This window comes from Bombina bombina, chromosome 7, assembly GCF_027579735.1.
Source record: "Bombina bombina isolate aBomBom1 chromosome 7, aBomBom1.pri, whole genome shotgun sequence".
Classification (NCBI taxonomy): domain Eukaryota; kingdom Metazoa; phylum Chordata; class Amphibia; order Anura; family Bombinatoridae; genus Bombina; species Bombina bombina.
The window spans coordinates 288537429-288564879 of NC_069505.1; the positions used below are offsets into that span (position 1 = coordinate 288537429).

The window sequence follows — 27451 nt, forward strand, 5'->3', positions numbered from 1 at the left end:
ACCTAGTGTAGTATTGTCACCCCTCCTGTACCTAGTATTGTGTATCACCCTCAACCTAGTGTAGTATTGTCACCCCTCCTGCACCTAGTATTGTGTGTCACCCCTCCTTTACCTAGTATTGTGCGTCGCCCCTCCTGTACCTAGTATTGTGTATCACCCTCAACCTAGTGTAGTATTGTCACCCCTCCTGCACCTAGTATTGTGTGTCACCCCTCCTGTACCTAGTATTGTGTGTCACCCCTCCTGTACCTAGTATTGTGCGTCACCCCTCCTGTAGCTAGTATTGTGCGTCACCCCTCCTGTACCTAGTATTGTGCGTCGCCCCTCCTGTACCTAGTATTGTGTATCACCCTCAACCTAGTGTAGTATTGTCACCCCTCCTGTACCTAGTATTGTGCGTCGCCCCTCCTGTACCTAGTATTGTGTATCACCCTCAACCTAGTGTAGTATTGTGTGTCACCCCTCCTGCACCTAGTATTGTGTGTCACCCCTCCTGTACCTAGTATTGTGTATCACCCTCAACCTAGTGTAGTATTGTCACCCCTCCTGTACCTAGTATTGTGTGTCACCCCTGCTGTACCTAGTATTGTGTGTCACCCCCTCCTCTACCTAGTATTGTGTATCACCCTCAACCTAGTGTAGTATTGTCACCCCTCCTGCACCTAGTATTGTGTGTCACCCCTCCTGTACCTAGTATTGTGTGTCACCCCTCCTGTACCTAGTATTGTGTATCACCCTTAACCTAGTGTAGTATTGTCACCCCTCCTGTACCTAGTATTGTGCGTCGCCCCTCCTGTACCTAGTATTGTGTATCACCCTCAACCTAGTGTAGTATTGTCACCCCTCCTGCACCTAGTATTGTGTGTCACCCCTCCTGTACCTAGTATTGTGTATCACCCTCAACCTAGTGTAGTATTGTCACCCCTCCTGTACCTAGTATTGTGCGTCGCCCCTCCTGTACCTAGTATTGTGTATCACCCTCAACCTAGTGTAGTATTGTCACCCCTCCTGCACCTAGTATTGTGTGTCACCCCTGCTGTACCTAGTATTGTGTGTCACCCCCTCCTCTACCTAGTATTGTGTATCACCCTCAACCTAGTGTAGTATTGTCACCCCTCCTGCACCTAGTATTGTGTGTCACCCCTCCTGTACCTAGTATTGTGTGTCACCCCTCCTGTACCTAGTATTGTGTATCACCCTCAACCTAGTGTAGTATTGTCACCCCTCCTGTACCTAGTATTGTGCGTCGCCCCTCCTGTACCTAGTATTGTGTATCACCCTCAACCTAGTGTAGTATTGTCACCCCTCCTGCACCTAGTATTGTGTGTCACCCCTCCTGTACCTAGTATTGTGTATCACCCTCAACCTAGTGTAGTATTGTCACCCCTCCTGTACCTAGTATTGTGCGTCACCCCTCCTGTACCTAGTATTGTGCGTCACCCCTCCTGTACCTAGTATTGTGCGTCGCCCCTCCTGTACCTAGTATTGTGTATCACCCTCAACCTAGTGTAGTATTGTCACCCCTCCTGTACCTAGTATTGTGCGTCGCCCCTCCTGTACCTAGTATTGTGTATCACCCTCAACCTAGTGTAGTATTGTCACCCCTCCTGTACCTAGTATTGTGCGTCGCCCCTCCTGTACCTAGTATTGTGTATCACCCTCAACCTAGTGTAGTATTGTCACCCCTCCTGCACCTAGTATTGTGTGTCACCCCTCCTGTACCTAGTATTGTGTGTCACCCTCAACCTAGTGTAGTATTGTCACCCCTCCTGTACCTAGTATTGTGTATCACCCTCAACCTAGTGTAGTATTGTCACCCCTCCTGCACCTAGTATTGTGTGTCACCCCTCCTGTACCTAGTATTGTGTATCACCCTCAACCTAGTGTAGTATTGTCACCCCTCCTGTACCTAGTATTGTGTATCACCCTCAACCTAGTGTAGTATTGTCACCCCTCCTGCACCTAGTATTGTGTGTCACCCCTCCTTTACCTAGTATTGTGCGTCGCCCCTCCTGTACCTAGTATTGTGTATCACCCTCAACCTAGTGTAGTATTGTCACCCCTCCTGCACCTAGTATTGTGTGTCACCCCTCCTGCACCTAGTATTGTGTGTCACCCCTCCTGTACCTAGTATTGTGTGTCACCCCTCCTGTAGCTAGTATTGTGCGTCACCCCTCCTGTACCTAGTATTGTGCGTCGCCCCTCCTGTACCTAGTATTGTGTATCACCCTCAACCTAGTGTAGTATTGTCACCCCTCCTGTACCTAGTATTGTGCGTCGCCCCTCCTGTACCTAGTATTGTGTATCACCCTCAACCTAGTGTAGTATTGTGTGTCACCCCTCCTGCACCTAGTATTGTGTGTCACCCCTCCTGTACCTAGTATTGTGTATCACCCTCAACCTAGTGTAGTATTGTCACCCCTCCTGTACCTAGTATTGTGTGTCACCCCTCCTGTACCTAGTATTGTGCGTCACCCCTCCTGTACCTAGTATTGTGTGTCACCCCTCCTGTACCTAGTATTGTGTGTCACCCCCTCCTGTACCTAGTATTGTGTGTCACCCCCTCCTGTACCTAGTATTGTGTGTCACCCCCTCCTGTACCTAGTATTGTGTGTCACCCCTCCTGTACCTAGTATTGTGTGTCACCCCTCCTGTACCTAGTATTGTGCGTCACCCCCTCCTGTACCTAGTATTGTGTGTCACCCCTCCTGTACCTAGTATTGTGTGTCACCCCCTCCTGTACCTAGTATTGTGTGTCACCCCCTCCTGTACCTAGTATTGTGTGTCACCCCCTCCTGTACCTAGTATTGTGTGTCACCCCCTCCTGTACCTAGTATTGTGTGTCACCCCTCCTGTACCTAGTATTGTGCGTCACCCCCATTCCTGTACCTTGTATTGTGTGTCACCCCTCCTGTACCTAGTATTGTGTGTCACCCCCTCCTGTACCTAGTATTGTGTGTCACCCCCTCCTGTACCTAGTATTGTGTGTCACCCCCTCCTGTACCTAGTATTGTGTGTCACCCCTCCTGTACCTAGTATTGTGTGTCACCCCTCCTGTACCTAGTATTGTGTGTCACCCCCTCCTGTACCTAGTATTGTGTGTCACCCCTCCTGTACCTAGTATTGTTAGTCTCAAATGCAGTACATTCTGGTTGTATCATTTCTAATTAGCCAGGATTTGCTAATCCTGCTGCCCCCAGCCTATGGGCACATACAGGTTATTGATATATCACAAACTAAAGCTTTTTCTAGTTAGTGTGAGAGAAATAGGAACTTTTTTTCCGCTGCTATCACTGTGTTGAATAGATTCTGTCTTTACAGAAAGCACTTGGCTCCTATCCGGTGAAGTATTTTCCATGTTAGATCATCGTTTGTGGATGTTTAATTGTATATTTTGGGGCCTCACTACACAGTGAGAATATGTTTAGTGAATCTGAAATCTAATTTTCCTTTTTATAAGAAATTAGGGACATTCGGACGCAAAAAAATTCTCGTGTTTGTATTTTCAACACTAGCTAACTGGTTAAATTTATCTCCGGTGCAGTAAACCATCAGTGATTGGCGAGTATGCGTGAATGCCGTTTGTGCTTAAATATATTAGGCCGTTTTGTTTTTTCATGTGTTTGCTTCACAAATAAAACGTTGATGGTGCTCTTGCTCGCTGTACATTTGGGTCTTGAAGAAGCAGAAAGAACATCAGTGAGTGTCAAACCCTACAGGTACCCGTGATGCTAATCTATCCTGGTCAGTTGGAGAGAGCGCTAATTATAGGTGTCCTGAAACATGTATTTCCAAAAATCTTTATCTAGATTTTTATGTTTATTAGTCGACCCCTGTTATCTGAGAACATACAAAGAGAGAAACGCTCTAACAGGAACGAACAGCAGCTCATTAGCTAGTTCTATGGCGATTTACCACCCTGAAGTAGCCTCTTTCAGACCAGTGTGCTTTTCACAAAGGAAAACTTTCCTCAAGTATATCAGTCTGATCCCGCCAAGTAAGGTCAGTCCAGCCCCAAAATACCAGGCAATTCTCCTCTGAGCAAGGAACATGACAACCCCAGACGATCGTTTCGGCTTCCTATGGGCCTCGTCAGTGAGGTGCAGCCACATTCCTCTAAGCACACTGGGCAAGGAGTCCACGTCTAGTTTCCCCATCACCCATAGGGAGACTTCCCCAGGGTCATATTAATTTGCTACGATCGTCTGAGGTTGCCTTTTCCTTGTTCAGAGGTGAATTGCCTGGTATTTCGGGGCTGGGCTTGTGGAATGATCTGTGTTCTTCCCCTGAGAGGTATCGCATACAGAGACTCTTCCTGGGGCGTATTTTCACATTTTAGTGAGCTACTTTGAAACTTTTTTTAGTTTTTGTAATAACTTACAGTATTTTTTCTCATAATTGTTAATCTTGTCCGTGCTGGGTACATACCGCTCATGGGTCAAAGAGATGGCAATGAGAGGACTCTGATTTTTGTGGGAAACTGGAAGGAGACCTATTAGTTGGTGACCTAGGGAGATTCCTGCTAAACATTGGTAAACAAGAGAGGGCTGTGCAAGGTATTGGTGATCAGGAAAGTGCTCTGTGAGGCATTGGTGACCAGGAGTGGGTCCTTCGAGAGGAGTTGTTGACCAGGAACAGGTCCAACTAGGGCTTTTTCACCAGGAGCGGGTCCTACGAGAGGGGTTGGTGACCAGGAGTGGGTCCTACGACAGGGGTTGGTGACCAGGAGAAGGTCCTACGACAGGGGTTGGTGCCCAGGAGCGGGTCCTACGACAGGGGTTGGTGCCCAGGAGCGGGTCCTACGAGAGGGGTTGGTGCCCAGGAGCGGGTCCTACGTGAGGGGTTGGTGCCCAGGAGCGGGTCCTACGTGAGGGGTTGGTGCCCAGGAGCGGGTCCTACGAGAGGGGTTGGTGCCCAGGAGCGGGTCCTACGAGAGGGGTTGGTGCCCAGGAGCGGGTCCTACGAGAGGGGTTGGTGCCCAGGAGCGGGTCCTACGAGAGGGGTTGGTGCCCAGGAGCGGGTCCTACGAGAGGGGTTGGTGCCCAGGAGCGGGTCCTACGAGAGGGGTTGGTGCCCAGGAGCGGGTCCTACGAGAGGGGTTGGTGCCCAGGAGCGGGTCCTACGAGAGGGGTTGGTGCCCAGGAGCGGGTCCTACGAGAGGGGTTGGTGCCCAGGAGCGGGTCCTACGAGAGGGGTTGGTGCCCAGGAGCGGGTCCTACGAGAGGGGTTGGTGACCAGGAGCGGGTCCTACGAGAGGGGTTGGTGACCAGGAGCGGGTTCTACGAGAGGGGTTGGTGACCAGTAGCGGGTCCTACGAGAGGGGTTGGTGACCAGTAGCGGGTCCTACGAGAGGGGTTGGTGACCAGGAGCGGGTCCTACGAGAGGGGTTGGTGACCAGGAGAGGGTCCTACGAGAGGGGTTGGTGACCAGGAGCGGGTCCTGCACGGGGTTGATTGCATATCTACAGCACTACAAAAACTTGTGGGTGCAGCATGTAATTAAACACGTTACTCTTTATTTTTGTAACTGTAGCGCAGAATGAGTAGTAACAGCACCAGTACGTAGCTTCAGTTAAGGACAAAGTGCCAGTATCTAGTATGCCAGGCAACATGGTGAATATCCAACAATTAGTTGTGTTTGAGACTATATAGAGACTAAATATCTTCAGCACAGCTTCACATTTATGTTTGCAAATACATGTTCCATATACGTCGTTTCAGAGAGTCAGGAGGTGAAGATGCTGTCACACGTTGTGTTTTTTTGCTTAGTGGTCACGAGTATGTGAGCAATTCCCCTGGCTACAGAGTGAGTGCTCTGAACTTTTATATAACTTTGTGATGTTTCTGGCGACCACGTTAGATGCCGTGCTTGTGCGTGTAACGGCTCCAATTTCTGGGACGCTCATCTGGAGGTTGATGGATCCTAAGAAGCAAGAAAGGAAAAAAAATGCGGAAACCGTTTACAGTTCTGGCAGCTTTACTTTTCTGACCCAGCCCAGGAATTTGGGGTGTGATCCTTTTGCTATTTTAGTCCACGTACTGATGGTTTGTTTTAACCTCTATTCAGGCCGCACTAGTTATATTTAGTAAAGTTGTTTATAAAAAAAAGTGTCTTACGCTGACACTGAGGAAAGTGAAATCCTTTCTGCTTGAGCCCAAGAAATTCTCCATATGTTCATATGTTGTACAATAAAATGACTGGAAACTACAGTGGAAATCAAAAGTGCTCTTCCTTATTGAAATCACTACTTTTATAGAGACTGAAATCAAATCACCTCTGATCTTATATACAACTAAACAAATGGACGATTTCTTAGGAAAATTATTAAAGGGACATGGGAGGATTAGAGTAATAATTTATTACTTGTTACTTAGTGTTTATACATGTTATATCTTCTGAACTTTTCAGCCTATATTCTGTCCCCTCATTCGGTGCAGTGTATTGCAGCGCCCTAAACAACGAGAGAGTATCACATGATCCATAGTGTGCGATGTGGCTTGTTTAGGCGATAAAGCAGTTAGTACTGTGGTGTGTAAGACACAGTCTAGTTATACGATAGCACCTGTGTTTGGTGTGTAGCAGTGTGTGTCAGACATAGTCTAGTTGTACAGTAGCACCTCTGTGTGGTGTGTGTCAGACATAGTCTAGTTGTACAGTAGCACCTCTGTGTGGTGTGCAGCTGTGTGTACTGTGGTGTGTGTGAGACATATAGTCTAGTTGTACAGTAGCACCTGTGTGTGGTGTGTGTCAGACATAGTCTAGTTGTACAGTAGCACCTCTGGTGTGCAGCTGTGTGTACTGTGGTGTGTGTGTCAGACATAGTCTAGTTGTACAGTAGCACCTGTGTGTTGTGTGCAGCTGTGTGTACTGTGGTGTGTGTGTCAGATATAGTCTAGTTGTACAGTAGCACCTGTGTGTGGTGTGTACTGTGGTGTGTGTGTGTCAGACATAGTCTAGTTGTACAGTAGCACCTGTGTGTGGTGTGTAGCGGTGTGTACTGTGGTGTGTGTGTCAGACATAGTCTAGTTGTACAGTAGCACCTGTGTAGCGGTGTGTACTGTGGTGTGTGTTTCAGACATAGTCTAGTTGTACAGTAGCACCTGTGTGTGGTGTGTAGCGGTGTGTACTGTGGTGTGTGTGTCAGACATAGTCTAGTTGTACAGTAGCACCTGTGTGTGGTGTGTAGCGGTGTGTACTGTGGTGTGTGTTTCAGACATAGTCTAGTTGTACAGTAGCACCTGTATGTGGTGTGTAGCTGTTTGTACTGTGGTGTGTGTGTCAGACATAGTCTAGTTGTACAGTAGCACCTGTATGTGGTGTGTAGCGGTGTGTACTGTGGTGTGTGTGTCAGACATAGTCTAGTTGTACAGTAGCACCTGTATGTGGTGTGTAGCTGTTTGTACTGTGGTGTGTGTGTCAGACATAGTCTAGTTGTACAGTAGCACCTGTGTGTGGTGTGTAGCGGTGTGTACTGTGGTGTGTGTGTCAGACATAGTCTAGTTGTACAGTAGCACCTGTATGTGGTGTGTAGCTGTTTGTACTGTGGTGTGTGTGTCAGACATAGTCTAGTTGTACAGTAGCACCTGTATGTGGTGTGTAGCGGTGTGTACTGTGGTGTGTGTGTCAGACATAGTCTAGTTGTACAGTAGCACCTGTGTGTGGTGTGTAGCGGTGTGTACTGTGGTGTGTGTGTCAGACATAGTCTAGTTGTACAGTAGCACCTGTATGTGGTGTGTAGCTGTTTGTACTGTGGTGTGTGTGTCAGACATAGTCTAGTTGTACAGTAGCACCTGTATGTGGTGTGTAGCGGTGTGTACTGTGGTGTGTGTGTCAGACATAGTCTAGTTGTACAGTAGCACCTGTATGTGGTGTGTAGCGGTGTGTACTGTGGTGTGTGTGTGTGAGACATATAGTCTAGTTGTACAGTAGCACCTGTGTGTGGTGTGTAGCGGTGTGTACTGTGGTGTGTGTTTCAGACATAGTCTAGTTGTACAGTAGCACCTCTGTGTGGTGTGTAGCGGTGTGTACTGTGGTGTGTGTGTCAGACATAGTCTAGTTGTACAGTAGCACCTCTGTGTGGTGTGTAGCGGTGTGTACTGTGGTGTGTGTGTCAGACATAGTCTAGTTGTACAGTAGCACCTGTGTGTGGTGTGTAGCGGTGTGTACTGTGGTGTGTGTGTCAGACATAGTCTAGTTGTACAGTAGCACCTCTGTGTGGTGTGTAGCGATGTGTACTGTGGTGTGTGTGTCAGACATAGTCTAGTTGTACAGTAGCACCTGTGTGTGGTGTGTACTATGCTGTGTGTGTCAGACATAATCTACCTGTACATTAGTACTGCTGTGTGGTGTGTACTGTGGTGTATGTGTGCGTACAATGCAGTGTGTTGCAGTTCTGCTCTGTGTGTGACAACACGACTATGCTGTGTTCTAGTACCATTTCCCTCCCCGTCATTAATTACATGATGGAGATTAGTGTGCACAGACTAAGCAGTTCTGGAGATTTGTGCATAATGTGTAGTTGCCGATAATGAAACACTCAGCATGTTTTGGGTTGAGTGAGTTGCACAGAGCCTCAGGTTCAGTAGTGATACCATGTACATAATGCTGGCACAGTGTGGGCATGTGGCACTGTAGCTCGCCGCCTCCATCTGCTCCCAGCTCCAGGTGTTGCTGCATTTTGTGCTTTGCCAGCAACTATACAAACTCCCCGGGTACTAGAGATCTGCTGTTATAAGAGCTCGCTGCAGACACAGGTGTAGGTCCCTGGCAAGTCTGCGTTTTCTGTGCCATTTTATGGGCCGCTACTTCTCATGGCAAGGAATGGGCATAGGATTAACCCTTTGGTCACAAAGATGGGCAGTCAGTGACGCAGGGATCAAGGAGAAAGACCTAATACTTGTTGTTAAATATAAAAGAGTTGTGCAGCACTTAAATGTGTAGTAATCTGCCAAATACTCCATGCGATATAAATATATACACGTTACGGCTGCAGATTAGCACGTATTTAGTTTAACATAAAATGTTCATTTGAACTTAAAGGGGCAGTAAACTGTATTTATATTATAGAAAAAAATGTTTTTTGTGATTTACAGACATTACCTTTTTTAAAAAAAGTTTCTAATTAATTTCCATTACCAAATTTGCTTTGTTCCCATGATTATATTTGTTGGAAAGATACCCAGGTAGGCCCCTTCAGCACTACATGGCAGGAAATAGGGCTGCCAGATAGTGCTCGAGACACGTGCATGCTCCTAAGCATACAGCCTACTTTTCAACAGACGATACCAATAGAACAAAGAAAATTTTATGGAATTCGAAAGATGTTCAAAACTGCTGCTCTATCTGAATCATGAAAGAAACATTTTGGTTTTCATGTCCCTTTAAAAGGATAAAAGGGCCAGAGTTGAAATACGGGTGGGCGCATTTACATTTTAAATAGAAGCATCTGTGCAATACACTTCCATTAGCAAAAATGCTTCTAGCAAAAGTGAGTTTTCCAGCAGCATACGTACATATTCTGAGTGCCCCGTGCACCAGCATTTAACACCACACCTTCACAAAAAGTAAGAGGTGGCTTTTGTGACACAAATTAAAGGGACATGAGACCAAAAAATGTTCTTTAACGGATCAGATAGATCATACAGTTATAAACAACTTTCCAATTTACTTCTATTATCTAACTTGCCTCATTCTCTTGGTATCCATTGTTGAAGAAGCAGTAATGCACTACTGGGAGCTAGCTGAAAGCCAGTGACGAGGAATATATGTGCAAAAACAAATCAGCAGCTTCGGAGCCTACCTAGGTACACTTTTCAACAAATACAAAAAGAACAAAACAAATTAGATCATTGAAATGAATTGGAAAGGTATTTAAAATTGCCTGATCCCTCTGAATCGTGAAAGAAATAAAAATTGGGTTTCATGTCCCTTTAAGTACGATGTCACTGGTTTGCTTGCTCCAAGATGCACTGTAAAAAAAGACCGCTAAAAACTGGTCATCGTGCTCAGATTTTCTTCATACCAAATTAATAAAAAATGTTATATCGATATATTTATTTTATTTTTTTTACTTAAAGGGACAGTCTACTCCAGCATTTTTATTATTTAAAAAAAAACAGATAATCCCTTTATTACCCATTCCCCAGTTTTGCATAACCAACACGGTTATATTAAAGGGGCAGTCTACACCAGCATTTTTATTGTTTTAAAAGATAGACAATCCCTTTATTACCCATTCCCCAGTTTTGCATAACAAACACAGTTATAGAAATACACTTTTTACCTCTGTCATTACCTTGTATCGAAGCCTCTGCAAACTGCCCGCTTATCTCAGTTCTTTTGAAAGACATCCATTTTAGCCAATCAGAGCTGGCTCACTGGAACTCCATGTGCGTGAGCGCAGTGTTATCTATATGACACACATAAACTAACACCCTCTAGTGGTGAAAAACTGTAAAAATGTCCTGAGAGAAGAGGCGGCCTTCAAGGGCTTAGAAATTAGCATATGAACCTCCTAGGTTTAGCTTTCAACTAAGAATACCAAGAGAACAAATCAAAATTAGTGATAAAAGTAAATTGGAAAATTGTTTAAGATTATATTCTTTATCTGAATCATGAAAGTTTATTTTGGACTAGACTGTCCCTTTAATACACTTTTTACCTCTGTGATTACCTTGTATCTAAGCCTCTGTAGTCTGCCCCTCTTATTTCAGTTCTTTTGACAGACTTGCATTTCAGCCAATCGGTGCTCTCTCATAAGTAACTCCACGGGCTATCTATATCGCACACGTGAACTAGCAGTGAAAAACTGAAAATTGATCATAGAAGTAAATTAGAAAGTTTATTAAAAAGCATGGTCTATCTGTATCATGACAAAAGAATTGGGTTTTGTTTCCCTTTAACTCTTTCTGTACTGAACAGCACATGCTCGTGCGGACTTGGCTATTTGAGTCCTGTAATACCTGTGTGTGCGGGGCGCTTGTTTGCAGCTTTGGTTGGTGCCAGATTTGTGAACCTGATTTAAATAATTTGGATGAGTAAAGAGTCCTCCAGGTCTACAGATATTTGCATGTTTGAAGTCCTACATCTATTAAATTTAGCGAATGGTTTATTGTTCCACATGCTATTGTAACCCACCTAATTTATCTCTGTGAAAGCTCAGCCCCCATATTCAGCACAGAGGGTCCCAACGGTGTCACTTTGCTGCTGCTGAAATTGCACTTTTATTGTTTGGTATTTGCTGTGCAATAGATTTATGTTCATATCTATCAGGGAGGATATTAACGTCCAACTGAACATGTCCAGCGTTAGCTAACGTGAGAAATGAATCAGATCTGACCAAGAGCAAAACCAATTGGTGTCTCTGGGGCGATATCAGGGACGCAATGTCCTGAAATCAATATGGTTTTTGTACCCAGGAGTTGGATGGAAGAATCTAGAACTGCAGATACATAAGATCTATGAACCTTCAACCACAGGACCCTGAGATAAAGATTGTGATGGTGAATTTGCCTCTCCCGGCCTTATCAAATGCTGTTATGCTGCTATCACATAACAGCCTTGTGCACCCTGCAGTTAGGAATTCCTACTAAAATAAGACATTCTGAGAACCTGTATGGCAACAGCAGATTATATATTCCCATACTGCATGTAAGCAAGCCCACAATGCTTCACTTGTGAAATATCATCTGAAGTCTTTTATCTTACCTGTTACACTGCAGCACAAATGCGTATTTTGTAATCATTGTGCTGCTTTTCACATTGTAATAGTGATAAAATCAGCCAATAACCGGAGGATAAAATACATTTGCCCAGTTAACAGATTTGTTTCTGCATTTTAGAACGTTTGTTATACAAAAGTGTAAACTCTGAACGGTAAATTTATATCAGCTGCTATTTTTTGTTTTTTATACAAATCCTCCAACAAAATAATTTGTTGAGTAGAATTATTCTATAGCTTCTTCCAATTAGTGTATGTTACCTGCATGATCATAAAGACTAAAAGTTAATAAATATATTTCCCTGAAAAATAAATATTATTCTATATCTGCAGATAAACATAGTTCTCTCTCCATCTGATGTTTAGCAGTAGTATTGTGTGCTCTGGCAAGGACATGGTTAATCGCTGAGGCTGAAAGAGCTCTGGGATTCTGTCCCATGCTTCAGGTCTGTGTATCATAACATGTAATTAGGGTCCTGTAGAGCAGCCGGCACCCTGTGTTTAGACCTGCGGCTGTCACAGAAGGGCATTTCCCCGAGGCCCCGACCCTGCAATAAGGGATTATACATTGCATCAGACTGTAGCTGAGTCCTCAGAGCTAGGGGCACAGCTTTGTTTATCAGCACCAGCCGTATTCATATGTTCCCTCCTCTATCTGGTTATTTTCTATTTGTGTGTGTTTTGTTACCCTTCATGACAGCGGATCCGACCCACCCAGCACATTCTGCAGCTGGGAAGAGAGAGAAGTTTAATGTTGTGTTTTGGATAATAAAATGGATTATTAATTTGGTTGCAGTATTGACACAGCACACCCAGAAGCTGCTCAGGCATACGCTATAAGCTCACAATTGTTGCAGGGTCAGTACCATTCCGGCTGGGGTTCAGATCATGCTTTTGCATGGTTGGTTGGAGGTTTAAGCTCTAAAAATGAGGCAAAAATAAGATTAAAGTTAATGTATTATACTATGCTTTTTCCAGACTTATTGTTTTCTATGAAAAGTATTTTTGGCTATGAGCTTTAGAGCCCAATGAGCCGTGTCCTTCTCCTCCCTCGCCCTTAGCTTGGTGTTATACTCAAGTACTTCTTTATAGGACATTTATTTTATGATTATGCAACCTTAAACCGCTAATCATAAACCCTAATAATGAGACCCACACAATTATATTATGCATGCAAATACTCTAATCTGATACAGCCGTTTGCCTGTATTTGTAGCGAGCGTTTGTTTCTCCCATGCGTGATATGTATGGGCCATGGCACGTATGTCGCACACATGCTTTATAATGTTTGTTTCCTCGGCACCAAGTGTCCAGCTGTGACCATGTTGTCATGCACGGTAGTACCCAGATGCTGGCAGATTAGCAGCAAGAGTGGATTCTCACAGTCTCCCCTCCCGAGGCAGTGCCAGGCTGAGCCGGGCAGCAGGAACGTGCTGATCCTGTCCGAGATAATCTCTCGCCATCTGCTCCCACATCGCTGCTCTATTCATTCGTTATTTTTATTATTTTATTTGTGGTGTTTTTCTTTTTTCTTTTTTTTTTTTCTTCAGCCAACTGCTACCAAAGTTGCCCTTCTCTGATTTCCTGCCGTGCCCTTAGTTTACATAGGTTCTATACTTTTAGGAAATATTATTTAGCAATTTATAATATTGTCTAGAGTCATCACATTAACTACTTCATTACCAAATGATAATCAGGAGCCGCTGATACAGGGATCCATAACCTTGGGCAAATCTCTGCTCATATTTTATGGATCAATAGTTAAAGTTTTTTTCATTCATGTAGCATGGGGGCTTTTTACAGCCCAGCTCTGTTTATGAATATTCACCCATGTTTAGAAGCAGAACATTGTACACTCATGTGGTGCCAATGTCTGCTGAGGTCAGGTGTTTGCTGTATGGCTCTGCCTTCTGCCCGTGAGATTAGTGAGGATTCAGCTGATCAGTCTGTAGATGTAAATGTTACAGTAAGAACGACAAGGGAAGAGTAGAGAACACTGGTAGACCCTTGTACTGCTGGACAATTCTTAACCTCTCCTGTGGTATGAGGTGGCATTGGGTAGGTGCCATCCCATTAAGTTCTGCCCACTGAAGAACCTAATCCAGAGCTGTCCAACATATGCAAATGAGGGGCCAGTTTGCATTTTTTTACAGTTTTGATTTGCGAGTCTTCATGTAATGATAAACCCCAATACTACTGCGTACTGTAGTTGGGGACTTGGGGACAGTGTTGGAAATCAATGGTTGCCTTGATCTGGCCCCATGGCCCTTGGTTGGACAAGGCTGACATAACATTTTCTGTTATTCACCTGAATGAGCAGCACTTGTTAATATTTATTAGTTTCCCAAAAAGGGTCTGTTTAAGTTAAAAGTAACTGGAAGTGCAGGTTTGTGCACTGCCCTTAATATAGTATTTATAGCTCACAGGTTGATATGGAAAACTGGAACGGCTGACGGGGTCGCAAGCCTGAAAAACAAACAAACACTATAACATCTCTTAAATCAGAGTTGTCAGACCTTCTCACGAGAAGACACATTTTGCTTTTGCTTGTTTGAGGGCCAAAAGTAAATTGTAGAAAAACTGACTTGAAACACACATGCCCTATTATCATCATTAATCTCTGCACCTGTTTAACAATCTTAAAGGGACACTGAACCCAATTTTTTTCTTTTGTGATTGTTAGAGCATGCAATTTTAAGCAACTTTCTAATTTACTCCTATTATCAAATTTTCTTCATTCTTTTTGTTTCTTTATTTGAAAAGCAAGAATAAGTTTAGATGCCAGCCCATTTTTGGTGAACAACCTGGGTTGTTCTTGCTGATTGGTGGATAAATTCACCCACCAATAAACAAGGGTTGTCTAGTGTACTGAACCAAAAATTGGCTGGCTCCTTAGCTTAGATGCCTTCTTTTTCAAATAAAGATAGCAAGAGAACGAAGAAAAATTTATAATAGGATTAAATTAGAAAGTTGATTAAAATTGCATGCTCTATCTCAATCATGGAAGAAAAAATGTGGGTTCAGTTTCCCTTTAAGACCTTAATAAAAAATAAAAAAACTTTGTTAAAACAAGATTCTGATGTGACTCAGTTAAGACTCAGCACTAACCTATTCCGCTGTTTGCTGTGTGTGACATCTGTAACATCAGAACCTATAGATAATGCGCTTGTACAAACATATCACTACATATGAGGTTTTGTGCTCCGGTTCCATCTTTGCCATTCCGTTCCCTGCGCTGTGCATGAGAACATGTGGGGTCTTCCTGCCTTGTAACATTCTGTACGTTCCATCTGCTCTCTATTGTTTTACAGTCTGGGAGACATTTTTTTTTACTCAACAATATGGGCACTTTTTTTAACACTTGTGCATTTCAATATTGCCAAAATCAGATAGGAACAATTTGTGATTTATTGTTTACATGGCTGTTAGTAATCCACACACATTACACATTCATTTCTGGCTCTTTCAACTTTTAAGGCATTATCTTGTAGGTTTGAGCCTGCTTCCTGCGTCTCATGTAAATAGTAAAAGGTGTTTGCGTTCCGTGAGATTACCTCTCTAAATCATGCAAGTGGGTAAATGGGTAACATTTAAATAATTATTTTGTATTGCAGATGTTTTCATGTTTATTACAAATAGCAACAAACGGTTTCATTTTATAAACTGTAATTTTGTGGTAAAATAAAAATATGACCGTGCTTGTGAAGAAAACATTACACTCACCATTATGTCTGTCTGTCTTTCCTCTTAGGACTGTCCACAGATTTTGCCCTCTACACAGATCTACATTCCAGTGGGTGTGGTAAAGCCCATTACACTGACGGCCAAGAATCTTCCCCAGCCCCAGTCTGGACAACGCAACTATGAATGTATCTTCCACATCCCAGGTAGTGTGACTCGTGTCACTGCCCTGCGCTTCAACAGTACCAGCATCCAGTGCCAGAACACATCGGTAAGGACTTCAGCTTAATTAGTGCAGTCAGTGCTGGTCTATAGGTGTGTTTAGGTGGCAGTGCTGGTCTATAGGTGTGTTTGGGAGTCAGGGGTGGTTTATAGGTGTGTTTAGGAGGTAGTGCTGGTCTATAGGTGTGTTTGGGAGTCGGGTGGTTTATAGGTGTGTTTGGGAGTCGGGTGGTTTATAGGTGTGTTTGGGAGTCGGGTGGTTTATAGGTGTGTTTGGGAGTCGGGTGGTTTATAGGTGTGTTTGGGAGGCAGTGCTGGTCTATAGGTGTGTTTAGGAGGTAGTGCTGGTCTATAGGTGTGTTTAGGAGGTAGTGCTGGTCTATAGGTGTGTTTAGGAGGTAGTGCTGGTCTATAGGTGTGTTTGGGAGTCAGGGGTGGTTTATAGGTGTGTTTGGGAGGCAGTGCTGGTCTATAGGTGTGTTTAGGAGGTAGTGCTGGTCTATAGGTGTGTTTGGGAGTCAGTCTTGGTCTATAGGTGTGTTTGGGAGGCAGTGTTTGTCTCTGTGTTTGGGAGGCAGTGCTGGTCTCTAGGTGTGTTTGCGAGGCAGTGCTGGTCTCTAGGTGTGTTTGCGGGGCAGTGCTGGTCTCTAGGTGTGTTTGCGGGGCAGTGCTGGTCTCTAGGTGTGTTTGCGAGGCAGTGCTGGTCTCTAGGTGTGTTTGCGAGGCAGTGCTGGTCTCTAGGTCTGTTTGTGAAGCAGTGCTGATCTCTAGGTGTGTTTGTGAAGCAGTGCTGATCTCTAGGTGTGTTTGGGAGGCAGTTCTGATCTCTAGGTGTGTTTGGGAGGCAGTGCTGATCTCTAGGTGTGTTTGCGAGGCAGTGCTGATCTCTAGGTGTGTTTGTGAAGCAGTGCTGATCTCTAGGTGTGTTTGGGAGGCAGTTCTGATCTCTAGGTGTGTTTGGGAGGCAGTGCTGATCTCTAGGTGTGTTTGGGAGGCAGTGCTGATCTCTAGGTGTGTTTGGGAGGCAGTGCTGATCTCTAGGTGTGTTTTACCGAGGCAGTGCTGATCTCTAGGTGAGTTTGCGAGGCAGTGCTGGTCTCTAGGTGTGTTTGGGAGGCAGTGCTGGTCTCTAGGTGTGTTTGGGAGGCAGTGCTGATCTCTAGGTGTGTTTGCGAGGCAGTGCTGGTCTCTAGGTGTGTTTGCGAGGCAGTGCTGATCTCTAGGTGTGTTTGCGAGGCAGTGCTGATCTCTAGGTGTGTTTGCGTGGCAGTGCTGGTCTCTAGGTGTGTTTGCGAGGCAGTGCTGATCTCTAGGTGAGTTTGCGAGGCAGTGCTGGTCTCTAGGTGTGTTTGGGAGGCAGTGCTGATCTCTAGGTGTGTTTGCGAGGCAGTGCTGGTCTCTAGGTGTGTTTGCGAGGCAGTGCTGGTCTCTAGGTGTGTTTGCGAGGCAGTGCTGGTCTCTAGGTGTGTTTGCGAGGCAGTGCTGGTCTCTAGGTGTGTTTGCGGGGCAGTGCTGGTCTCTAGGTGTGTTTGCGGGGCAGTGCTGGTCTCTAGGTGTGTTTGCGAGGCAGTGCTGGTCTCTAGGTGTGTTTGCGAGGCAGTGCTGGTCTCTAGGTCTGTTTGTGAAGCAGTGCTGATCTCTAGGTGTGTTTGTGAAGCAGTGCTGATCTCTAGGTGTGTTTGGGAGGCAGTTCTGATCTCTAGGTGTGTTTGGGAGGCAGTGCTGATCTCTAGGTGTGTTTGCGAGGCAGTGCTGATCTCTAGGTGTGTTTGGGAGGCAGTTCTGATCTCTAGGTGTGTTTGGGAGGCAGTGCTGATCTCTAGGTGTGTTTGGGAGGCAGTGCTGATCTCTAGGTGTGTTTGGGAGGCAGTGCTGATCTCTAGGTGTGTTTTACCGAGGCAGTGCTGATCTCTAGGTGAGTTTGCGAGGCAGTGCTGGTCTCTAGGTGTGTTTGGGAGGCAGTGCTGATCTCTAGGTGTGTTTGCGAGGCAGTGCTGGTCTCTAGGTGTGTTTGCGAGGCAGTGCTGGTCTCTAGGTGTGTTTGCGAGGCAGTGCTGATCTCTAGGTGTGTTTGCGTGGCAGTGCTGGTCTCTAGGTGTGTTTGCGAGGCAGTGCTGATCTCTAGGTGAGTTTGCGAGGCAGTGCTGGTCTCTAGGTGTGTTTGGGAGGCAGTGCTGATCTCTAGGTGTGTTTGCGAGGCAGTGCTGGTCTCTAGGTGTGTTTGCGAGGCAGTGCTGGTCTCTAGGTGTGTTTGCGAGGCAGTGCTGGTCTCTAGGTGTGTTTGCGTGGCTGTGCTGGTCTCTAGGTGCGTTTGCGTGGCTGTGCTGGTCTCTAGGTGCATTTGCGAGGCTGTGCATTTCTCTAGGTGCGTTTGCGAGGCTGTGCATTTCTCTAGGTGTGTTTGCGAGGCTGTGCATTTCTCAAGGTGTGTTTGCGAGGCTGTGCATTTCTCTAGGTGCGTTTCTCTAGGTGCATTTGCGAGGCTTTGCGTTTCTCTAGGTGCGTTTGCGAGGCTGTGTGTTTCTCTAGGTGCGTTTGCGAGGCTGTGTGTTTCTCTAGGTGTGTTTGCGAGGCTGTGTGTTTCTCTAGGTGTGTTTGCGAGGCTGTGCGTTTCTCTAGGTGCGTTTGCGAGGCTGTGCATTTCTCAAGGTGCGTTTGCGAGGCTGTGCATTTCTCAAGGTGTGTTTGCGAGGCTGTGCTGGCTGCTGGTCTGTAGATATTGTATATTGGAGGGGCTGCTGGTCTGTAGATATTGTATATGGGGGGCGGCTGCTATTGTATATGGGGGGCGGCTGCTATTGTATATGGGGGGCGGCTGCTATTGTATATGGGGGGCGGCTGCTATTGTATATGGGGGCGGCTGCTATTGTATATGGGGGCGGCTGCTATTGTATATGGGGGCGGCTGCTATTGTATATGGGGGCGGCTGCTATTGTATATGGGGGCGGCTGCTATTGTATATGGGGGCGGCTGCTATTGTATATGGGGGCGGCTGCTATTGTATATGGGGGGCGGCTGCTATTGTATATTGGGGCATGCTGGTCTGTAGATATTGTATATTGGGGCATGCTGGTCTGTAGATATTGTATATTGGGGCATGCTGGTCTGTAGATATTATATGTGGGGGGGCTGCTATTGTATATATGGGCGGCTGCTATTGTATATGGGGGCATGCTGGTGTGTAGATATTGTAAATTTGGGGCATGCTGGTGTGTAGATATTGAATATTGGGGCATGCTGGTCTGTAGATATTGTATATTGGGGGCGGCTGCTATTGTATATTGGGGGTGGCTGCTATTGTATATGGGGGGCGGCTGCTATTGTATATGGGGGCGGCTGCTATTGTATATGGGGGCGGCTGCTATTGTATATGGGGGCATGCTGGTCTGTAGATATTGTATATTGGGGGCATGCTGGTCTGTAGATATTGAATATTGGGGCATGCTGGTCTGTAGATATTGAATATTGGGGCATGCTGGTCTGTAGATATTGAATATTGGGGCATGCTGGTCTGTAGATATTGTATATTGAGGGCATGCTGGTCTGTAGATATTGAATATTGGGGCATGCTGGTCTGTAGATATTGAATATTGGGGCATGCTGGTCTGTAGATATTGTATATTGAGGGCATGCTGGTCTGTAGATATTGTATATTGAGGGCATGCTGGTCTGTAGATATTGAATATTGGGGCATGCTGGTCTGTAGATATTGAATATTGGGGCATGCTGGTCTGTAGATATTGAATATTGGGGCATGCTGGTCTGTAGATATTGAATATTGGGGCATGCTGGTCTGTAGATATTGTATATTGGGGGCATGCTGGTCTGTAGATATTGAATATTGGGGCATGCTGGTCTGTAGATATTGTATATTGGGGGCATGCTGGTCTGTAGATATTGTATATTGGGGGCATGCTGGTCTGTAGATATTGAATATTGGGGCATGCTGGTCTGTAGATATTGAATATTGGGGCATGCTGGTCTGTAGATATTGAATATTGGGGCATGCTGGTCTGTAGATATTGTATATTGGGGGCTGCTGGTCTGTAGATATTGAATATTGGGGCATGCTGGTCTGTAGATATTGAATATTGGGGCATGCTGGTCTGTAGATATTGTATATGGGGGGCTGCTGGTCTGTAGATATTGAATATTGGGGCATGCTGGTCTGTAGATATTGAATATTGGGGCATGCTGGTCTGTAGATATTGTATATTGGGGGGTCTGTTGGTTTTAGTGTACTTTGTGTGAGACCAGTTCAATGGGAGCTTGAAATCTTTGAATAGTGTTAGCTGACAAATCTCAGTAGATTAATTGTGTTTGCAAAGCTCTCCAGCCAAGAATATACAGATCTAATGTATTGACGGACAAGTGTCCCTGGGGGTGTATGTTGTTCCAGGCTGCTTGACGGATGCTTCTCTGCAGCTTCTCATGAGTTTTGGCGGGGTGAGGGGGGCAGATCGGTGCATTACCGCCCGTCAACTCCTGACCTATGTGTTTATTGATGCCAACTTTATTGGTTAATGAGCAATCTCTAGGTCATTTTTTTCTTCTCTGTCTCTGCCAGAAAGAATCACTGACTTTGGCTCAGCAAACCTATCCTGATTTTGCTGCTAGCCGAGCATCCGATCTGCTTGACCAATCATTACACTGGGCATAAAGTGCTATTACCTAAACCGCTGGTGGCTGTTCTGAACCTGAAAACCTTATTGGTTTTGTGCAGCACTGAGAACATGATGCAGATGTTCTTCTCATGCTCACACATACAAACAAGGCTACATCCCTGCATAAAAACACACACAAGCTCCTATTTCTCTTGTTAAGTGTATCCAGTCCACGGATCATCCATTACTTGTGGGATATTCTCCTTCCCAACAGGAAGTTGCAAGAGGATCACCCACAGCAGAGCTGCTATATAGCTCCTCCCCTCACTGCCATATCCAGTCATTCTCTTGCAACTCTCAACAAAGATGGAGGTAGTAAGAGGAGAGTGGTGTATTATAGTTAGTTTTTTAACTTCAATCAAAAGTTTTATTTCTATAAGTCTTATTATCTTGGCATTTTTTGTTCTGTTGCACAAGATACATAGCTGATAATGTAACAATGAGCATTATGTGAACATAAGTACCCAGCAGTGAAGTGGTTACTATGAATGTCTGCACTCACGTAACAATCTCCCAATATTTCCTTTTTTTCCACCATGATCGCGGCTCATTCCATCTCTCCTGTCCTGCGTCTCTCTCCTCTGGGGCAGAGCTTTCTGAATTCAGTTAAACAGCCTGTATCTCATGAGTTCATTCTACATTTGAAGTAGGTTTTCTAGAATAAAGGGCAGAGGCCACAGCCTGGCAAGTTGTGAGCTTTCGATAAGAAGCGAGAAATGAGTATCCCTGCGGGCGAAGATTACACATCTCTCAGCTGCCTCCATCGCAAACATTTAATGGAAATGTAATTTCCTGAAAAAATTCTGTCATTTGGGAGGTTTGAGCATGTCCTGTACCTGACAGATTTTACATGTTGATAAAATAAAATAAAAAAAAGCCTAGGTATTGGGGTCTGACGTCTACTTTTGTGACATTCTCTCTTTGTCTTTAAAGGACCAGTTACGACAGTAGAATTGCATAATAAACAAATGCTTGATAAAAAGACAAAACAAGAAAGAACACTTAGTCTGAATTTCAGATGAGTAGTAGATATTCTTCTGGCAAAGTTATGTTTATTTCTACTCCTATATCATGTGACAGCCGTCAGCCAATCACAAATGCATATACGTATATTCTGTGAATTCTTGCACATGCTCAGTACGAGCTGGTAACTCAAAAAGTGTAAATATAAAAAGACTGTGCACATTTTGTTAATGGAAGTAAATAGGAAAGTTGTTTAAAATTGCTGCTCTATCTGAATCATGAAAGTTTAATTTTGACTTGAGTGCCCCTTTAATAGGGTGCTTATTAAATGGGGTTTTTACAAAATGCATCTAATTTTTTACAGATTCATCTGACCCTGAGACTTTTTTTTTTTGCTCTTCATTTAGCGTCTTCAAGCTGTTTAAAGAAATATCTATTTAATATGAAGTTATATGTCTTAAATTCAATTAGTTACATAGTAAGTCTTAAAAGGGACAGCCAACACCAAAATGTTTATTGTGTAAAAAGATAGATAACACCTTTACTACCCATCCCCCAGCTTTGCACAACCAACATTTATATTAATATACTTTATAACATTTAAACCTCTAAATATCTGCCTGTCGATAAAGCCACTACAGACAGCCTCTTATCACATGCTTTTTATTAATTAGCTTTTCACAACAAGAGAGACTTCTAATTCATGTGTGCCATATAGATAATAATGTGCTCACTCACGTGGAGTTGTGGCTGACACAGAACTAATTGGCTAAAATGCAAGTCAATAGATAATAAATAAAAAGTCATGTGATCAGGGGGCTGTCAGAAGAGGCTTAGATACAAGGTAATCACAGAGGTAAAAAGTGTATTAATAAAACTGTTGGTTATGCAAAACTGGGGAATGGGTAATAAAGGGATTATCTATCTTTTTAAACAATAAACATTTTGGAGTTGACTGTCCTTTTAAGTAAAGATAGGAAGCTCTGTGTTTGCTGTTAACTTGTGAGCCATTTGCTTGTGAATGTATATAATAATGCAATTGGTATTTACTGTTATAGTTTTTTAAGCACTGTCCTTACAATGCATTTTCTTAAAGCACTTCCCTACATAGCTTTAATCCCGAGCTCCTGCTATACCTACTACATCTGTGTGAACTCTATATTTCTCCCTCTCTGCTCGGTCGTCACATTTATCTTGCTTGTGGCTGCATTTTAAAGTGAGGAGAGAGAATCAGGCGAATTTGATAGGATCCAATTAAATTCCTGCAGATAAAATGATGATGAATTGCAGCCAGGCTCCGCAGAGACACAGTGAACGTTACCGCCGGCCCCACAGCTCTCGCAAGGAGCTGAGGTCATCAGCTGCAGAAAAATAGGACACAGCTGCAAGTGTCTGAACCACAGAAGCAGAGAGGGAGAGAACATGGGGTGTTAGATCTGCTATGGGAGCCAAGGCTAATAAGATTTCATTTCTATACTTATATAGTGGTCAGCACTGCATCAGTGCGCTTATGTGCTTTGTGTAATGTGTACATCCTGCCCCGCCTCCGGCGCTAATGTGCTCTATGTGATGTGTACATCTTACCCGCGTCCTGCGCTAACACACTGTGTGATGTGTACGTCCTGCGCTAACACACTGTGTGATGTGTACGTCCTGCGCTAACACACTGTGTGATGTATACGTCCTGCGCTAACACACTGTGTGATGTGTACGTCCTGCGCTAACACACTGTGTGATGTATACGTCCTGCGCTAACACACTGTGTGATGTGTACGTCCTGCGCTAACACACTGTGTGATGTGTACGTCCTGCGCTAACACACTGTGTGATGTGTACGTCCTGCGCTAACACACTGTGTGATGTGTACGTCCTGCGCTAACACACTGTGTGATGTGTACGTCCTGCGCTAACACACTGTGTGATGTGTACGTCCTGCGCTAACACACTGTGTGATGTGTACGTCCTGCGCTAACACACTGTGTGATGTGTACGTCCTGCGCTAACACACTGTGTGATGTGTACTTCCTGCGCTAACACACTGTGTGATGTGTACGTCCTGCGCTAACACACTGTGTGATGTGTACGTCCTGCGCTAACACACTGTGTGATGTGTACGTCCTGCGCTAACACACTGTGTGATGTGTACGTCCTGCGCTAACACACTGTGTGATGTGTACGTCCTGCGCTAACACACTGTGTGATGTGTACGTCCTGCGCTAACACACTGTGTGATGTGTACGTCCTGCGCTAACGCACTGTGTGATGTGTACGCCCTGCGCTAACGCACTGTGTGATGTGTACGCCCTGCGCTAACGCACTGTGTGATGTGTACGCCCTGCGCTAACGCACTGTGTGATGTGTACGCCCTGCGCTAACGCACTGTGTGATGTGTACGCCCTGCGCTAACGCACTGTGTGATGTGTACGCCCTGCGCTAACGCACTGTGTGATGTGTACGCCCTGCGCTAACGCACTGTGTGATGTGTACGCCCTGCGCTAACGCACTGTGTGATGTGTACGCCCTGCGCTAACGCACTGTGTGATGTGTACGCCCTGCGCTAACGCACTGTGTGATGTGTACGCCCTGCGCTAACACACTGTGTGATGTGTACGCCCTGCGCTAACACACTGTGTGATGTGTACGCCCTGCGCTAACACACTGTGTGATGTGTACGCCCTGCGCTAACACACTGTGTGATGTGTACGCCCTGCGCTAACACACTGTGTGATGTGTACGCCCTGCACTAACACACTGTGTGATGTGTACGCCCTGCGCTAACACACTGTGTGATGTGTACGCCCTGCGCTAACACACTGTGTGATGTGTACGCCCTGCGCTAACACACTGTGTGATGTGTACGCCCTGCGCTAACACACTGTGTGATGTGTACGCCCTGCGCTAACACACTGTGTGATGTGTACGCCCTGCCCCGCCTCCTGTGTGTTACTTTACAACTATTTCTAACTGCTACACTGAGAACCTTTCGGCTGTTGACACTTTTTGTTGTTCTTTTGCATTTTTATTTTCAGGGAAATTTATTTTCTCTTTCTTGTGAAGATAAATCCTCTCTGGCATCTCTCTGATTTTATAATGCTGCACCAGATAAATCCTGAAACTAATTCCGTAGGCAGCAATAGTAAAATATGACACAAAGAGCCTAAATCATAGTAATGTATTTAATTTGCTGATTTTTATGTTTGTGCTTCGGTATTTGCAAGTTTTTCTTATTGTGAAGTAAACAGTGTCGGATTCATAGGGTTGTGTCACATGTTCCCTGTGCGGTTTGCTTGCTGCAAATATTTAGTTTTCTACGGTGAAAAAAGATTGTCTAATAAATTTTGACATTTCTGATTTTATTGTCCTTCTTGGGGAGTGAAAAAAAAGATGACAGCTAGCTGCTCTGTGCACGGTTTTATATATAATATTTTTATTTTTTATTCATACATCTTATATCGCCAGGACATAATTCTTTACTTCAGATACTGCCTAGGTAGTGCAAATGAGTAATTATATTAACAAAAAACAGGAAAAAACGGAGGGATTGGGTAACGAGTGTCTCTTAATTTTCACATCACATATCGCATGACTCTTCATTTATGGTGCAAAACCCCAAATAATAATAAACACTTTACGGTGATGTAAAAGTAAGGGTACTTGGGAATTATTATTTCATCATATAATGTGATGTTTTTCAAACAGTGCAGCAGTAGGGTGCTGGGTGTATTGGAAGAGGTATTAGCAGCAGGTAAGGTCAGTAGGTGCTAGGTGTATAGGAAGAGGTATTAGCAGCAGGTAATGTTAGTAGGTGCTGGGTGTATAGGAAGAGGTATTAGCAGTAGGTAAGGTCAGTAGGTGCTGGGTGTATAGGAAGAGGTAATAGCAGTAGGTAAGGTCAGTTGGTGCTGGGTGTATAGGAAGAGGTATTAGCAGTAGGTAAGGTCAGTAGGTGCTGGGTGTATAGGGAGAGGTATTAGTAGCAGGTAAGGTCAGTAGGTGCTGGGTATATAGGAAGAGGTATTAGCAGCAGGTAAGGTCAGTAGGTGCTCAGTGTATAGGAAGAGGTATTAGCAGCAGGTAAGGTCAGTAGGTGCTGAGTGTATAGGAAGAGGTATTAGCAGCAGGTAAGGTCAGTAGGTGCTGGGTGTATAGGAAGAGGAATTAGCAGCAGGTAAGGTCAGTAGGTGCTGGGTATATAGGAAGAGGTATTAGCAGCAGGTAAGGTCAGTAGGTGCTCAGTGTATAGGAAGAGGTATTAGCAGCAGGTAAGGTCAGTTGGTGCTGGGTGTATAGGAAGAGGTATTAGCAGTAGGTAAGGTCAGTAGGTGCTGGGTGTATAGGGAGAGGTATTAGTAGCAGGTAAGGTCAGTAGGTGCTGGGTGTATAGGAAGAGGTATTAGCAGTAGGTAAGGTCAGTAGGTGCTGGGTGTATAGGAAGAGGTATTAGCAGCAGGTAATGTCAGTAGGTGCTGGCTGTATAGGGAGAGGTATTAGCAGCAGGTAAGGTCAGTAGGTGCTGGGTGTATAGGAAGAGGTATTAGCAGCAGGTAATGTTAGTAGGTGCTGGGTGTATAGGAAGAGGTATTAGCAGTAGGTAAGGTCAGTAGGTGCTGGGTGTATAGGAAGAGGTAATAGCAGTAGGTAAGGTCAGTTGGTGCTGGGTGTATAGGAAGAGGTATTAGCAGTAGGTAAGGTCAGTAGGTGCTGGGTGTATAGGGAGAGGTATTAGTAGCAGGTAAGGTCAGTAGGTGCTGGGTGTATAGGAAGAGGTATTAGCAGTAGGTAAGGTCAGTAGGTGCTGGGTGTATAGGAAGAGGTATTAGCAGCAGGTAAGGTCAGTAGGGTGCTAGGTGTATAGGGAGAGGTATTAGCAGAAGGTAAAGTCAGTAGGCGCTGGGTGTATAGGAAAAGGTATTAGCAGCAGGTAAGGTCAGTAGGTGCTGGGTGTGTAGGAAGAGATATTAGCAGCAGGTAAGGTCAGTAGGTACTGGGTGTATAGGAAGAGGTATTAGCAGCAGGTAAGGTCAGTAGGTGCTGGGTGAATTGGAAGAGGTATTAGCAGCAGGTAAGGTCAGTAGGTGCTGGGTGTATAGGAAGAGGTATTAGCAGCAGGTAAGGTCAGTAGGCGCTGGGTGTATAGGAAGAGGTATTAACAGCAGGTAAGGTCAGTAGGCGCTGGGTGTATAGGAAGAGGTATTAGCAGCAGGTAAGGTCAGTAGGCGCTGGGTGTATAGCAAGAGGTATTAGCAGCAGGTAAGGTCAGTAGGCGCTGGGTGTATAGCAAGAGGTATTAGCAGCAGGTAAGGTCAGTAGGCGCTGGGTGTATAGCAAGAGGTATTAGCAGCAGGTAAGGTCAGTAGGCGCTGGGTGTATAGCAAGAGGTATTAGCAGCAGGTAAGGTCAGTAGGTGCTGATTGTATAGCAAGAGGTATTAGCAGCAGGTAAGGTCAGTAGGTGCTGGGTGTATAGGAGGAGGTATTAGCTGCAGATAAGGTCAGTAGGTGCTGGGTATATAGGAAGAGGTATTAGCAGCAGGTAAGGTCAGTAGGTGCTAGGTGTATAGAAGGAGGTATTAGCTGCAGGTAAGGTCAGTAGGTGCTAGGTGTATAGAAGGAGGTATTAGCAGCAGATAAGGTCAGTAGGTGCTGGGTATATTGGAAGAGATATTAGCAGCAGGTAAGGTCAGTAGGTGCTGGGTGTATAGGAAGAGGAATTAGCAGCAGGTAAGGTCAGTAGGCGCTGGGTGTATAGGAAGAGGTATTAGCAGCAGGTAAGGTCAGTAGGTGCTGGGTGTATAGGAAGAGATATTAGCAGCAGGTAAGGTCAGTAGGTGCTGGGTGTATAGGAAGAGGTATTAGCTGCAGTTAAGGTCAGTAAGTGCTGGGTTTATAGGAAGAGGTATAAGCAGCAGGTAAGGTCAGTAGGCGCTGGGTGTATAGGAAGAGGTATTAGCTGCAAGTAAGGTCAGTAGGTGCTGGGTTTATAGGAAGAGGTATTAGCAGCAGGTAAGGTCAGTAGGCGCTGGGTGTATAGGAAGAGGTATTAGCAGCAGGTAAGGTCAGTAGGTGCTGGGTGTATAGGAAAAGGTATTAGCAGCAGGTAAGATCAGTAGGGTGCTGGGTGTATTGGAAGAGGTATTAGCAGCAGGTAAGGTCAGTAGGCGCTCTGTGTATAGGAAGAGGTATTAGCTGCAAGTAAGGTCAGT

At 45.0% G+C, this 27451-nt stretch overlaps 1 protein-coding gene across 3 annotated transcripts in view; it reads left to right on the top strand.

Annotated features, from left to right (window-relative positions):
- The window catches only part of PLXNA1 (plexin A1), a 344408-nt gene that overhangs the window by 229046 nt on the left and 87911 nt on the right, over nucleotides 1-27451 (top strand). For all 3 annotated transcript variants that reach the window (XM_053720837.1, XM_053720839.1, XM_053720838.1), the window contains exon 10: nucleotides 15471-15671. In XM_053720837.1, coding sequence (XP_053576812.1) covers nucleotides 15471-15671 — 201 coding nt within the window. The remainder of the gene's footprint in view (nucleotides 1-15470; nucleotides 15672-27451) is intronic.